Genomic DNA, 12,998 nt, shown 5'->3' on the forward strand with positions numbered 1-12,998 from the left:
GGAAAGGGCCAGGGAAGGACTCCCTTGGCCCAGCTCCTCTCAAGAGCTCTTCAGTTGGATCAGGGACCACTTAAACCACATTCATTATGTTTAACTATTTATGAGCTGATAAATATTGAACAGCTGCTCTCTGGGGTTCAGGCCTGAGTGAACCCATCAAAACACAGCACACATGATGGGGGTGGCTGCTGTGGGGACAGCCGGGGCCATGCTGTGCCAGGGATGGCTGCAAACAGTGGGGTGACAGCCCTGAGAGCAGAGCCTCTGTCCCCCGTGTGGGAGAGCCAGGCTGGGCCAGCAGGGGGGCTCCCTCTGGCAGCCCCTCTGCTCGGCATCACATCACCAAACCAGCACCACTCCATGTCCTCACCAAACCTTCCATCCTCATCAAACCCCTGCCCTGCCTCCTCGGCATGCAAATTGCCTGCTTGGGGCTTTTCAAGCCATTTTTAAGAGCTCCTAATGTGCTCTGCATTTTCAGTGCAGCCCTGCCCGCGCCCTCATTTGCTCACCCTTTGGAAAGCTAATACTTGATTTAAGCACATTTCTGCTCCCTCCATTTGTAAGGACAAATGTAAAGTAATTGTTTGATATCGCAGCAGTTTCCTCAGGCTCCAGCTCTAATTTTCCACTAATACAGTATTGTCAGGAGGATCAATCTAACCTGGCACCTTCTGCCTCCTTGGAGTGGATTGGAAATGGCTTTTCTACTGTGAGCCTGGGATTTGTGAGTCTCGCTATGAATGTTTTTCTCCTTTAAAGGAAAAAACCATACAAGCAAATATCCCATTTTCCTGTCAATGGCCATTAATTCCCATCTCTCCCTCCACCTGCCCATAACTGCCTCTGGGTCCCCTCACTGCTGTGTCTTCCCCTGCAGCTGGCATTGGCAGAGATGCAGATGGGGCTTTCTTAGGTGTTCACTGATTAACTCCAATTTTTCCCTATTAGAGCTCACTGGTTACTAATCACTTTTGCAATAAGGCCTTGCAAACTGGTCCATGGTGTGCTGCATCCCTACATGGCCACTGTGCACCATTCTGAGCCATCCCCAGCCCCGTGCCAGAGGATGAGCCTGGGCAGCCCCAGGCAGGGCTGGGCCACAGGCTCCCCTCGGTCGTGTTGGGCTGACCCCCTCCTGCCCGAGCCCCTGCCGGTTCCCTTGCCTGCCTGGGGGTGTGGGGGCCCCCCGTGGCCCCCCAGCTCTGCCCAGCCCTGTCCTAAGAACAGCCCATGCATACGGACTGGTGGAAGCCACTTTATTTACATGAAGGGATCACAAGCTGAACAAGGAAACTAGTGCCACTAAAGTACCCGTAACAGCAGGATTCTGTGCTTTATTCACAGGACAAAATATCAGTACAACATTTTCCATAGATTCTTGGTCAAGCAGATACATCTCACTGTCCTCAGGGGTACACATGGCGTGCAAGTGACAAAGGCAGAGGGCAGCTGTGCCTGCCCAGGACAGGGCCTGGCAGGGACAGTCCCACTGCCACTGTCCAGGAGCACCCACCTGCTTTGGGACACAGAGGGACGTGCTTTGGAGCAGTCTGAACACAGGCTGCAGATGGGGCCACCCCTGTGGCCCTGGGTTGCTAAGAGCAAACAGGACCCCACAGAGGAAGCCACGTGGCTGCTGGCCTGCTGGGACAGGCAGTGCTGCTGGGCACTCATCCCTTAGCTTGTGGCTGCAGCAGGACTCTGAGTCTTCCTTGTCCTGGTTCTCCGGAGCACTGCAGACTCCTAAGGGACAGGGGAACCCCTTGCCTGCCTCTGCTCGCAATTCTGGGCAGGATGGGCTGGGGGGGTCCTGGCTCCAGCCCCTCGGGCCCTCCTCAGAGAAGACTGCAGCTTCCTGTCACTGCAGCTCTGCTCCCGGACACTTACTCCCACCTGAAGTCCTGCCCGACTGTTTCATAGAATTTGATATTATAAGGTCTATAAAAGTCCCGAAGCTGCTCGATCACCTCGGGGTCTATCTGCACGTGAGTCCTGCCCTTGGACTTGCCGAGGCAGCGAGGCAAGCCGCTGCTCTCTGACTTCTTCAGGCACGGAAAGCCTTTTGTCTTGTTGAAGTAGAAGTGCTTGTCTGTGATAACCCGTTTGATGCCCAGGAAATCCTGGACTTTGCCCATCTCCCCCGCCGGGTCCGTGATCAGCTTCTCGCCGCTGACAAAGTGGATCTGGGACAGGGGGAAGTACTGGAGCCAGCTCTGCAGGTGCACGGCGTACATGCCGATGCGGATGGCGTTCCAGGAGGTGTCCACCAGCCCCAGGCTGCGGTTGCGGAAGGTCAGCCCCTCGAAGGTGGGGATGTCTGGCTTCTTGGACAGCGTCTGCGTGTAGTCCGAGATGGCGCGGGTGACGGGGTTGCGCACCACCACGATCAGCTTCGTGTCCCGGGACATGTTGAAGATGCGCCGCGGGGCCTCCTTGGTCACAAAGTAGCTGGGGGTCTTCTCCACTGTGATCTGGCTGTCAAGTGTTCGTGGCATCAGGCTCCTGCAAGCAAAGCAGAAGGTGATGGTGAGGAAGGAGCCGGGACAGGCAGGAGGTGGTGACAGCACCATGGGGCTGGTGACATGTCCCCTCCCAGTGGGACCAAGCAGGCACAGACCCTTCCAGGAGCACTGTGGAGGACCTTGGCCGTGGATGGCTTCCAGGTCCATCCCAGTCCCAGGGGACAGCCTGGGCAGAGGACGGGGCACCGTCAGCCCCACACACAGCAGCAAGTGTGTGTCCAGTGCCAGGATGCAGGAACGGGATGGCTGTGCCACACCACCACCACAAGCAGCCTTGGGGGGCAAGGGACAGACCCCAGGGGGCTGTGCTGCTTTGCTGGTGGGAGCTGGGACAGGGGGCTGCCCAGGGATGTGGAGTTTGTGCCCACCAGGGTATCACCCACCCCACCAGGCCTGACCAGGCCCAAGAGCTCCAAACGGGCTCCTGGGTACACCCATCTGTTTCTGGCACTGGGAGCTGGGCTGCAGGCCAGGCAAGGAGCACCAGCCTGGGGGAAATGCAGCATCCCTGCAGCCCAGCTTAGCACTAATTAAATCATTTGCTTTGACATCTGAACATCCAAATCAAATAAAAACTAATGGGACGGAAAGATTTATAAATTGGTCTTGTATTACTAGAGTAAACTATCAAATCCACTGCAGTCAGATTCGTGGCACTGGAGGTCCCCTGGCTGGAGCAGGCAGGGAGCGAGTAGGGAATGCCTGGCTGGAGTGGACAGGGAGTTGTGCCAGCCAGGATGAGGCCAGCACCCTTCTGCTGCACCCACACCCCAGCAGCGCCCTGTGGCAGCAGCAGCAGCTGCCGTGGTGTGAGCAGGCACAGCCCCAGCTCAGCCTGTGGAGCTCCCTGTGGGCCCCGGGGCAGATCCCCAGGCCCTGTGTGCCTGCCTGGCGTGGGTGCAGCGGGGGCTCGCCCCTGCCCGGGGACCTGGCGCTGGTACCACTGTCACTGCCCTGGCAACTTTGAGGCCAGCAGCAGCCAGGGAAAGCAAACTCACCATCCCTCTGTGCATCCCTGCCTGCAGCCATCCCCCCCGAGAGCCCTGGGTTATCTGTGCCACACACCCAGACAGCTGCCAGGGCCACGGGGGCTCCCCAGGCTGGGCCAGTGCAGCGCCCAGGACCCGGCACCTCCAGCATCCCTGAAACACAGCCCACGGCCAGTGCCTTCGGGCTGATCAAAGACCTAAAGACCTGCCTGGAGGAGGTCCAAGAGCAGCCCACAGCACCTGTGTGAGCAGAGGACAGAGGGGCAAGAGCCAGGGCACGGCGGGAGTGGTGGCACCTGCCGAGGGCACCGTCCCACGCACCCTCTGCGCTCTTGACCAGCTTCCTAATTTGGGAGAAAACAAACTAATTAGTCAGCATAAATTAGCAGGGTTGGTTCACTGAGGTACCTGAGCATGGATGGTGCTTAATTGGCCTTTCCCACTGCTCTGCTTCAAAGCCCATAAATCCCGATTACGATTGCCATTGGTTAATGACTGTCAGGAAGCGCAGGCACTTGGTTCTATCTCCACATCACAAACAAGTTTCATCGTAAATCAGCACAGGACAGCTCTGTAAGTGATTCACTATTACAATATATTGTGGAGGATCATAAAACTGCTGTTTCATTAATGGCTCATCCTCAAGCCTGTTAGATTTTCATTACGTGAGTTATTAGGTCCATGCATTCAAAATACAAAATTACAGGTTCTAATCCATTATGAAAAACACAAAACCTCTGCATAGTAAATTACTGAAATGAGACAAGAGTTGTTTTTTTTAAATGGACTCCCAGTGTTTGCTGCTCATGAGCAACAGAGACTGCTGAGACAACAAAACACAGCACGGGCAGATAAATAAATCACCAGTGAAGCCATGCAAGGGGGAGAGATGTCATCCAGGCATTCATTTTCCCGCTAACGGCAGGATCCCCAGGGCTGCAGGAGCAGGGAAATGCATGGCAAACTTAATTACACCAGACTTTAAAATAATATTTTTGGACTTCTGCATTCACAGGGTTATTTGCATACAAATAGCATGTCACACAGCTTTAAGGCCCAGGCTGGCAGGTGTAGGTGTGAAGGTTCTTGGTGCTGGCCCACAGCGCCACAGCTGCGTGGCCAGGGCTCAGCCAGGAGCTGCTCCTGCTGCTCCATGGGCACGTCCTGTGGCTCTGCTGATGTCCCCAGCTGGCCTTGGCCCTGGCTCCTGGCATGTGCTGAGCCAGCTGCTGCCAGCATGGGGACAGTGCTGTACAGTGACACGGGCGGGGACGATGGCTGGGGCACTCGCTCAGCACATTGCTCTGGCTGCAGGGACAGCATTCATTCCTCCTGAGTTAGAGGTTACTTCCACTAGACTTGCCCAATTCTTAAAGCCCTTTTTGCCACTTGGTATGGGCACTGACACTCCCTTCAGCCCAGATTTAGAGGCTGCCCATGTTAGTGACATGGGGACAGGTGGGTGCAGCCCAGGGGAGCTGCTGTGCCCAGCTGTGCCCAGCTGTGCCCGGCACAGCCCCCACCACCCCCGAGGTGCTGGGCAGCAGCAGCAGAGCCTGGCCTGGCTGTGCCAGCATGAAGGCAGAGGCTCGCCCTGAAGGGGTTAACTCCTCACCAGCACCTCCCGAGCCTGAATTATTAATTTTGTTATAATCTGCCTTTGGGCACCCTGCGGCCCCTACAACACTCCCACATTAAAGAAACATGCATCCCTCACTGGCTGCTCTGCTTTGATGTCGAACATGCGTGAAGCACTCTCCCAGGGAGGAATTTGTACAGAATCTCATCAAACAATTGAGATATTGCAGATAAGAGTGGGGAGGGCAGTGCCCACTGATAATCCCATCACAGCCCTGCCCAGAGCAGCTCTGGGTCAGTCCCTGCTGTGTGCAGAGGTTGGCCTGTGCCATCCCGGGCTCCATCTGCTCAGTGGCATGGAAACAAACTGCTTAATTTGGCAAAAAACCCCGAGTGCCAGCTCCTGTGGGGAGGGCTCTGCGCCTCCCCTCTGCCAGCTGATGCCAGCAGCAGAGAAGGGTGGGCTGTGAGCGCGTCTCCAGCTGCAGCTTGGTGTGCTGGGAGGGGAGCACGGCAGGCACAGGAGCTGGCCCTGCTCCCGGCAGGGCTGTGCTGGGCCGTGCTGTGCCGTGCCACGGGTGCACACACAGCTGACAGCACCCTCAGCTCTCTCCTGGCACCTCTGCTCAGCAGGACCAAGGGTGGCACTGGTGGATGAAAGCTCCAGCAAAGCTACTGCTGGTAGCTTCGGGAAGTTTGAACATCACTGGCTAAACATGTGAGAACTGAGGAGTGATGGAAATAAAAATCTCGGGCTGAGAGCTCTCCCAGGGGTCATGGAGGACACAGCAATCCCTGGCTGAGGGCTGCACCGCCCTGCCAAGGGCTGCGAGGGGCTGAGGGGAGAGAGGGGATCCCCAGCAGCTCTGCCATTCTGGCAGCCCCCGAGCTGGACCAGCTGGCCCAGAGGTGGGCACTGCCATGCCCAGCAGGACAGACTGGCTGCATGCCCAGCCTGCAGAGACAGCACCATGCCCACAGCTACAAACACCACCCGAGGGCCCCTGGCAGCAGCTGGCCGAGCCCCACGGCCCCACTGCCACCACCCCACACTACAGCAGCCAGGATTTAATGATGGAGCAGCTCCCTTTAATAAATGTTTATGTTCAAAGAATTTACACCAGTGCTTGCAGACAGCTAATGAGGGACATTTCCATGCATAAAAGCAGAGCGAACACAGTAATTAACTTTGTTGCTGATTCATTTTTAATCATTTGAATGCTCCAGAGATTTGCAGTGTCCTTTAAGTCAAGAGATTCTTTTCCAAAGGGCACACTGCCATTGCCCTTCACAGACACACACCTATGTGTGGCTCTCACCTCCCTTAGCAATCGCTCAGCACTGATGGAGGGTCTGGCAAAGGCCAAGGTCGGCTCTGCGGGCAGTGGAGCTGGGAAGGAGCAGGAGACGAGGGCTTCCTGCACAGCCTGCACAGAGCCCAGCTCCCAGCCCTGCTGGGGACTGCTCTCTGCTCATGGACGCCCGCTGGAGTCTCCCCTTTCCCATTTCCAAGGCAACTCCTTCCACAGGTGAAACTCCAAAACCGAATATTTGTTGTTAAAACCTCTGCCTGTGCCCCAGCTGCTGCAGCAATTCCCAAGCCAGTGGCTTGTGTCAGAGCCACGGCGGGCACTTGGTGACCTCCCTGTGCCAGCTGAGTGCAGATGGACAGTAAACCAAGCACAAACCCCTCCAAGGCAGCAATGGGCCCTGTGAGCCAGCCCTGGCCCCTGCTCCCGGTGTGCTCATCTCCGGGCACACACTGTGGGCATAGCCTGGCCCCACCATGGACACCCAGGGCCTGCTGGCCTTTTTTCACCACCCTCCCAGGACAGCCTAGCCCCTGGTGTGCCAGGTCACTAGCAGAATTTGATGCTTCCAAAGCAAAGTGAGAACAACCTGCAGCGTTACAAACAAGGGGAAGGAACGGAGCTAGGACACACATCTCTAATGCCGAAGGCAAGGCACCACACCTGAGCTCATCTCCAGCATCTCCCCCAGCTCCTCAGACAGGGAAGCTCTCCTGACGCGAGGGAGGGTCCCAGCAGCACCTGGCCCATCCCGAGCAGGTCGGCAGGAGCTGTGCAGGGGCAGCAGGGGCACGGCAGAGCCCAGGGAACGCTGCCCGGGCACAGCTGCGTGCAGCACTCTCTGCCACGGGCTCCAGGCCCATTGCCCAGAGCCAGGGCACTCTCTGAAGTCTAGGAAATTTCAAAGCTTCCTTGAAGCTGCTGCCTTCCTCTCTTCTCACTAATTAACTTTACCCGAATGCACTGTCAGTAAAGCCCACAAACATGTCGCCGGGCAAAGCCTAATGGGCTCCCATTTGTGCGTGTGCCAGCCCGGCCATTAGCCGGCAGCAATTAGCAAGGGCCGGCAGCAATTAGCGTCTGCCGGCTCCGTGCTTGCCCTGCCACAGCCCCAGGGGCTCGGGGACACGTCCTGCAGGGTGCCCCAGGGGTTTGGGGACACGGCCATGTCCTGCAGGGTGCCCCAGGGGTTTGGGGACACGGCCATGTCCTGCAGGGTGCCCCAGGGGCTCGGGGACACGGCCATGTCCTGCAGGGTGCCCCAGGGGTTTGGGGACACATCCTGCAGGGTGCCCCAGGGGTTTGGGGACATGGCCATGTCCTGCAGGGTGCCCCAGGGGTTTGGGGACACGGCCATGTCCTGCAGGGTGCCCCAGGGGTTTGGGGACACGGCCATGTCCTGCAGAGTGCCCCAGGGGCTCGGGGACACGGCCATGTCCTGCAGGGTGCCCCAGGGGTTTGGGGACACATCCTGCAGGGTGCCCCAGGGGTTTGGGGACACGGCCATGTCCTGCAGGGTGCCCCAGGGGTTTGGGGCCATGGCCATGTCCTGCAGGGTGCCCCAGCTGCCTTCCTGGGCAGCTGCAGCGCCTGGAGCAGCCCAGAGCCAGGGGCAGGGCAGGGATGAGGGGCAGAGCTCCAGCAGTGCTGGTGCTCCAGGGACCTGTCCCAGCAGCACAGGAGAGCCAGGCTTGGCCCAGGTGCCATCCCTGGGATCAGGGCATTCGGGTCCGTGCAGAACCAGAGGGCTCTGCCCTGTGCCAGCACCACCTCCGGGCTCAGCTGGGGCAGCACAGGATGGGGGGCAGCCAGGCTCAGCCTGCTGCTGCAGCCACAAGGAAAGGCCTTCTCTGTGAAGACAGCTCTGGGGCATCTGACAGGACCACTCAGGAATCCTAAGGAGGAAAACTGCACCCTGAGATGCTGCAATTAGAGCCAGTACTTAAAGTTAACAGCAATTTAAATCACACCATCTTCCCTGTGTTCTGGAAAATATTGAAGGTTATTGGCCCACACTACTTGCAGCAGGAAAAAGCTCAATATTGAACATTTAGTGCAGGATTGGTAATGAATCGATATTCCCCAGTAGCTGCTGTTTGGTTTCAGTTGTCTTAAAACAGACCTTGCTAAAAATATCTTTCCTGTAGTGTATCTGTAGCTAATGAGGTGGATTAGAGACTGATGGGAACTGGAAGCAGCACGGGGCTCAGGGTGTGGAGCCAGTGGGTGGGCAGCCCCGGGTGGTGGTCCCACACAGGGGGAGCCCGGGCTCTGGCTCTGCCCAGCCTTCAACCCCCGGCACAGCGGGAGCTGGGGCTGCTCCGGGCCATGGCAGCAGCTGAGGCAGAGGCACCATGAGAGCAGCTGTGAACAAGCATGACATTTGGAGAGGCAAGGGCAGGCAGATGAGGAGGTGTCCCCTCCCGTTAGCTCTGCCATCTCTGCATCACACAAATGCCAGGGCAGGGGAAAACGTGAGAAAATGATAATTAGCGTTTCTGGAGCATCAGAGGGGCTCGGTTCTCACGCTACTTGCAAGTGCACCAAACATCAGCTTGGTCTCTCCACCTGGGTCCCCACCGGGGCACGAGGGGAAGACATAGGTGACTTGGCACTCAGCAGCCAGGGGCTCCTGCAGGCAAAGTCTCTACTCGCATCAGGGAATGCCTTTACCTTTGCCTTTCCAAGGGGTCAGTGCTCCGGGCAGCCTGCAGCCACCACCCTCCACCAGCCTGGCAGCCCCTGCTCTCCCCAGCCAGAAGCTGGAACACAGCCCCAGCCAGGCCAGGCACAGCCCCCACTCCGGGGTCCTGGCACCCCTGCAATCCCTCACAGCCCCACACGTGCTGCCCCAGCCTCTGCTCTGTCCTTCCTGGGCCATGGCCACGGGCAGGACTCTGCTCTCCTGCTCCAGGCTCTTGGCAGAGCGACAGGAGCTTATCCCTCTGTGGGTTAGACCTGCTCCACATTAATTGCTCCAGTTGCAAGGAGGAAAATCAATTCCACGTTTTATACTTTAGCAGCCTCTGTGCTTAAGTTTTGGCACATTTATCAGTTAAAAAAAAAAAGGTAATAAAACCAAGGAAGTGTCATTTAATTGTTTTAGCTGAACTAATTTGGAGGCCCTGCTGCTCTGGCGTGATCTCTGTATTTATCCAGACAGAGCCAGGCCCTGGGACAGGGCACTGCTCACCTGGCCAAGCTCCCACTGCTGCTCCCAGCTCACTCCCAAAGCACCCTGCCACTGCCACAGGCTGCATCCCTCCTGCTCATGGACAAGTCCCTTCACATGGAGGATCCCAGGCTGAACCATGGCTCAGGGTGGGAGGGGTCTGCTCAGCTGCAGCCCCTCAGTGCCAGTGTGAGGGGAGAGGGCACAGCTCCTGGTCAGCCCCAGGCAGGGTCTGTCCCCTCATTCAGGGCAGGCTCTGTGTCCCAAACCTTGTAAGGGAGGAGTGTCACAGGCTCAGTCCTGCACTGCCCATGAGGCTCCCAGCCCCACATTTCCCACACTGACAGCACACAGGGGAAGCACAGCGCACATCAGTCACACACACAGGGACGCAGGGAAAGATTCCAGCTCAGGATTTGGGGGGGTTGCTTCCCAGCTAGGTGCTGAGCCCATCAGCTCCCCTCTGAGCCAGGGGCTCAGCCAGGACCCCAGTTCTGCTCCATCACCCATTGTGCCACTCTGGGTGCCTTCCAGAGAAAGCACTGTCCTCACACGCCTGTGCTGCAGGGCTGCTCACAGCTGCAGGCTTTTGGGGGATGCAGGATGGGTGACAGTGCCTGATGCTGGGGGGAAGGTGTGGGAATGACACAGACCTGCCAAGAGGCAAGAGCAGATGAAGGGTATTGCTGTAGCTACTCTCTGAAGAGCAGGAGGAATAGGGCATGCTGCAGGACACCCTCAAAAGAAGGAAATAGCTTCAATGAGCTTCACCTGTGCCTGTCTTGGCTCTCCTGTCACCTGCCACCAGTACTGGCACCAAAGGATGTGAACAGTCCTGGCTGCAGGGTCCGCTGTGACCCCAGCAGCACACAGGGGTGTGGGTCTCCATGCGTGCCTGCACTGCCTCTCAAGGCACGAGCCCGAGCCGCCCGGACCCGAGCAGAGCTGGGAGTGAGCACGATGTCACACTGCCTGCCACTGGGCACTGACCTGCTTTGGAACTGGGGACATCTCTGCCAGCAAAGCTGTCAAGATGGAGAGCAGGAGAGCTTGGTGCGGCCCACAGGCTGCCTCCTCTGCCACCACAGTGCTCAGGCACACAGACAGACCCTTTCCCCTGCTCTGAGCTACAGGCAGCCAGGGCCAGGCCAAGCCCCCTCTGCTTCCTGAGGCTGATGCTCAGCAGAAGCCCCGTGGCCTTGCACCAGCACCCAGCGCTCTCCAAGAGCACAGCAAGCACCGCCAGTACACTGGGGGCACCTCAGGGAGCAGGGGGTGAGCCGCTGGCAGCACCGCTGAGCCCACGGGCGCTGTGACCTGCTTCACAACAGCACTTCACTCGCTGCCTCTCCCAGAGCACCCACTGCACCTCACAAAAGCCCCTACGGAAATTAAAATCCCACCATCTCCTGCTGGAGACACACTCGCTGATCTCTGCAAATGATTAGAGATTCCATATAGATCCACAGTTACTCGAGTTCAGAGAGATGGGATGGCAGAGGACAAGGACTGTCCCTCTCAGGAGCCAGCGCTCAAAGCCGGCAGCAGAAGCGAGCCGGGGCGCACCAGAGCAGGGCTGCGGGAGGACAGTGCATCCCGTGCAGGCTTTGGAGAACCGAGTTTTGGAGAACCGTTCACCCAGGCAAACGTTTCCTCAGACGGGATGGAAGGGATGCCCTGGCATCGTCCCGGCTCCGGGGTGCCTACCGGCAGGGCCGAGGCTCGGGGGGGATGCAGCCGAGAGCCCCGGCGAAAGGGCAGGACCGAGTCGCGACCCGCTCGGCTACAGCAAGAGGAGGTTAAAGAAAACTCCCTGAGTGCGGCCGGGCAACTGCCCCCGCCGCCCGTCCGCCCGCCGGGACCGCTCCGGCCCCGCCGGCTCCATCGACAAACCGAGGACCGCGGAGCCGAGTCCGCACCGAGAGAGAGAGCGCCGGGAGAGGAGAGGGGACGGGCAGCGCGGCGGCGACTGCGCGCGCTGCGGAGGGACCGGGATGTTCCGGGACGGGGGACGGACAAGGGGTGCCCGGGGCGGGCGGGGGCCGGTCCCGCAGCCCCCCGCCCTCACCTGTACCACTCCAGCCCGCGGTGGTAGTTCCTGTCGAAGAAGTGGGGCTCGGTGCCCAGCGCGCGCACCTCGGGGTGCACCCGGATGAACTCCAGCACGGCGCGGGTGCCGCCCTTCTTGACGCCCACCACGATGGCCCGCGGCAGGCGCTTGGTGCCCGGGCGGGCCGGCCCCGGGGCGCTGCCGGCCGGCGGGGCGGGGGCCGGCCGCCCGCACGGCCGCGACTGCTGCAGAAGTTTCTTGGCGGCGGCGGCGCGGGCGGGCGGGCAGCGGGCGCGGGGCGCGGCGGGGCTGCCGCAGCAGCACAGGAGGCTGTAGCACAGGTACGAGCAGGACAGCGACAGCGTGAAGAGGACGAGGACTCTCCCTGCCAGCCGCCGGGACGGAGCCGGAGCCACGGCCGGGGCCCGCCCGCTCGGCGCCCTACGCGCCATGGCTCCATGGGGCCGCGCCGCCGGGCACGGCGGGCCCCGGCCCGGCGCCCCGGCCCCGGCGCGGCCGCTCCGGCATCGCCCGCGGCTACGCGGCGGCGCGGCCGGGCCGCCCGAGGGGGCTGCGCCCGCCCCGGCCCCCCTGCGCCCGCCGCCCCGCCGCGGCCATCCCCGCCATCGGGCGGCGGCGGCTCCGCGCTGCCTCCGCGGGAAGTGCCGGGGCAGCGGCGGCTGCGTCGCTATTTAAGGGGCCGCCTGACGTCAGCGCCTCCCGGAGCCCCCGCGGCCGCTCGGCGGCCGGTGCCTCCCCCGGGCCGGGCCGGGGGTATCGCCGCGCAGAGCCCTTCCTCCCGGGACCGGGCTGCCGCGGGGCCGGGGCCGTCCCGCTGCCCGCCGTGTCCTGCCCTGCCCGGACCCGGTGCCGGTGCGCTCGTCCCGTCCCCGGTCGCGCTGTCCTGCCCGGCCCTGCCCCGCTCTGCCCCCGCATCTAGTCCTGAACCGCTCGAAGCAGCGCTGTGGAGCCGGGGCACCCGCCTCCTTCCCCGCAGCCGGGCCGGGAGCGGCGCCGCCCGCAGCCGCGCACCCTCCGCCCGGGAGCGGGGAGCAGCAGCGGAACGGGGTGAGCAGCCCTCGCCCGGGAGCGGCAGCCGGGGCTCGGGGCTGCGAGGGTCCCCGGGATGCCCCAGCCCGGTGCCAGAGCCGCGCTGCCCGAACCATCAGCCCCCGAGGGGTCGCGGCGGGGCCGCCCCACGGTAGCAGTCGCTTCTGTCCTCGGGAGGGCAGGAGGAGCAGCCATCGGCCGCCGCGGTGCCGCCGGTAAGTAGGAGGGAAAGCTTTTAAGTGACGCATGAATTAAATTTCACTGCCGGGCTGGGGCTGCTCAGCCCCGCCTGTCCCGGATCTGATGCCCCACATGCAGGCTGAC

General features: G+C 60.6%; 1 protein-coding gene across 1 annotated transcript; it reads right to left on the reverse strand.

Moving 5' to 3' along the window:
• Positions 1-1,245: 1,245 nt before the first annotated feature.
• HS3ST2 (heparan sulfate-glucosamine 3-sulfotransferase 2) lies at positions 1,246-12,076 on the reverse strand. The gene is made up of 2 exons (XM_059861940.1): positions 11,643-12,076; positions 1,246-2,505 (listed from the first exon to the last, which is right to left on the reverse strand). The coding sequence occupies exons 1-2, from the start codon at positions 12,074-12,076 to the stop codon at positions 1,887-1,889; spliced, it is 1,053 nt and encodes a 350-aa protein (XP_059717923.1). The 3' UTR covers positions 1,246-1,886.
• Positions 12,077-12,998: the final 922 nt, after the last annotated feature.

Source organism: Haemorhous mexicanus, chromosome 17 (genome assembly GCF_027477595.1).
Source record: "Haemorhous mexicanus isolate bHaeMex1 chromosome 17, bHaeMex1.pri, whole genome shotgun sequence".
Classification (NCBI taxonomy): Eukaryota; Metazoa; Chordata; class Aves; order Passeriformes; family Fringillidae; genus Haemorhous; species Haemorhous mexicanus.

Bases quoted from the DNA above. Each gene is read 5' to 3' on its own strand.
- HS3ST2 (XM_059861940.1), bottom strand. From the start codon at position 12,076: ATGGCGCGTAGGGCGCCGAGCGGGCGGGCCCCGGCCGTGGCTCCGGCT. The intron at 2,506-11,642 runs GTGAGGGCGGGG...CTTTGCTTGCAG, and splicing joins CGCGGGCTGGAGTGGTACAG to GAGCCTGATGCCACGAACAC.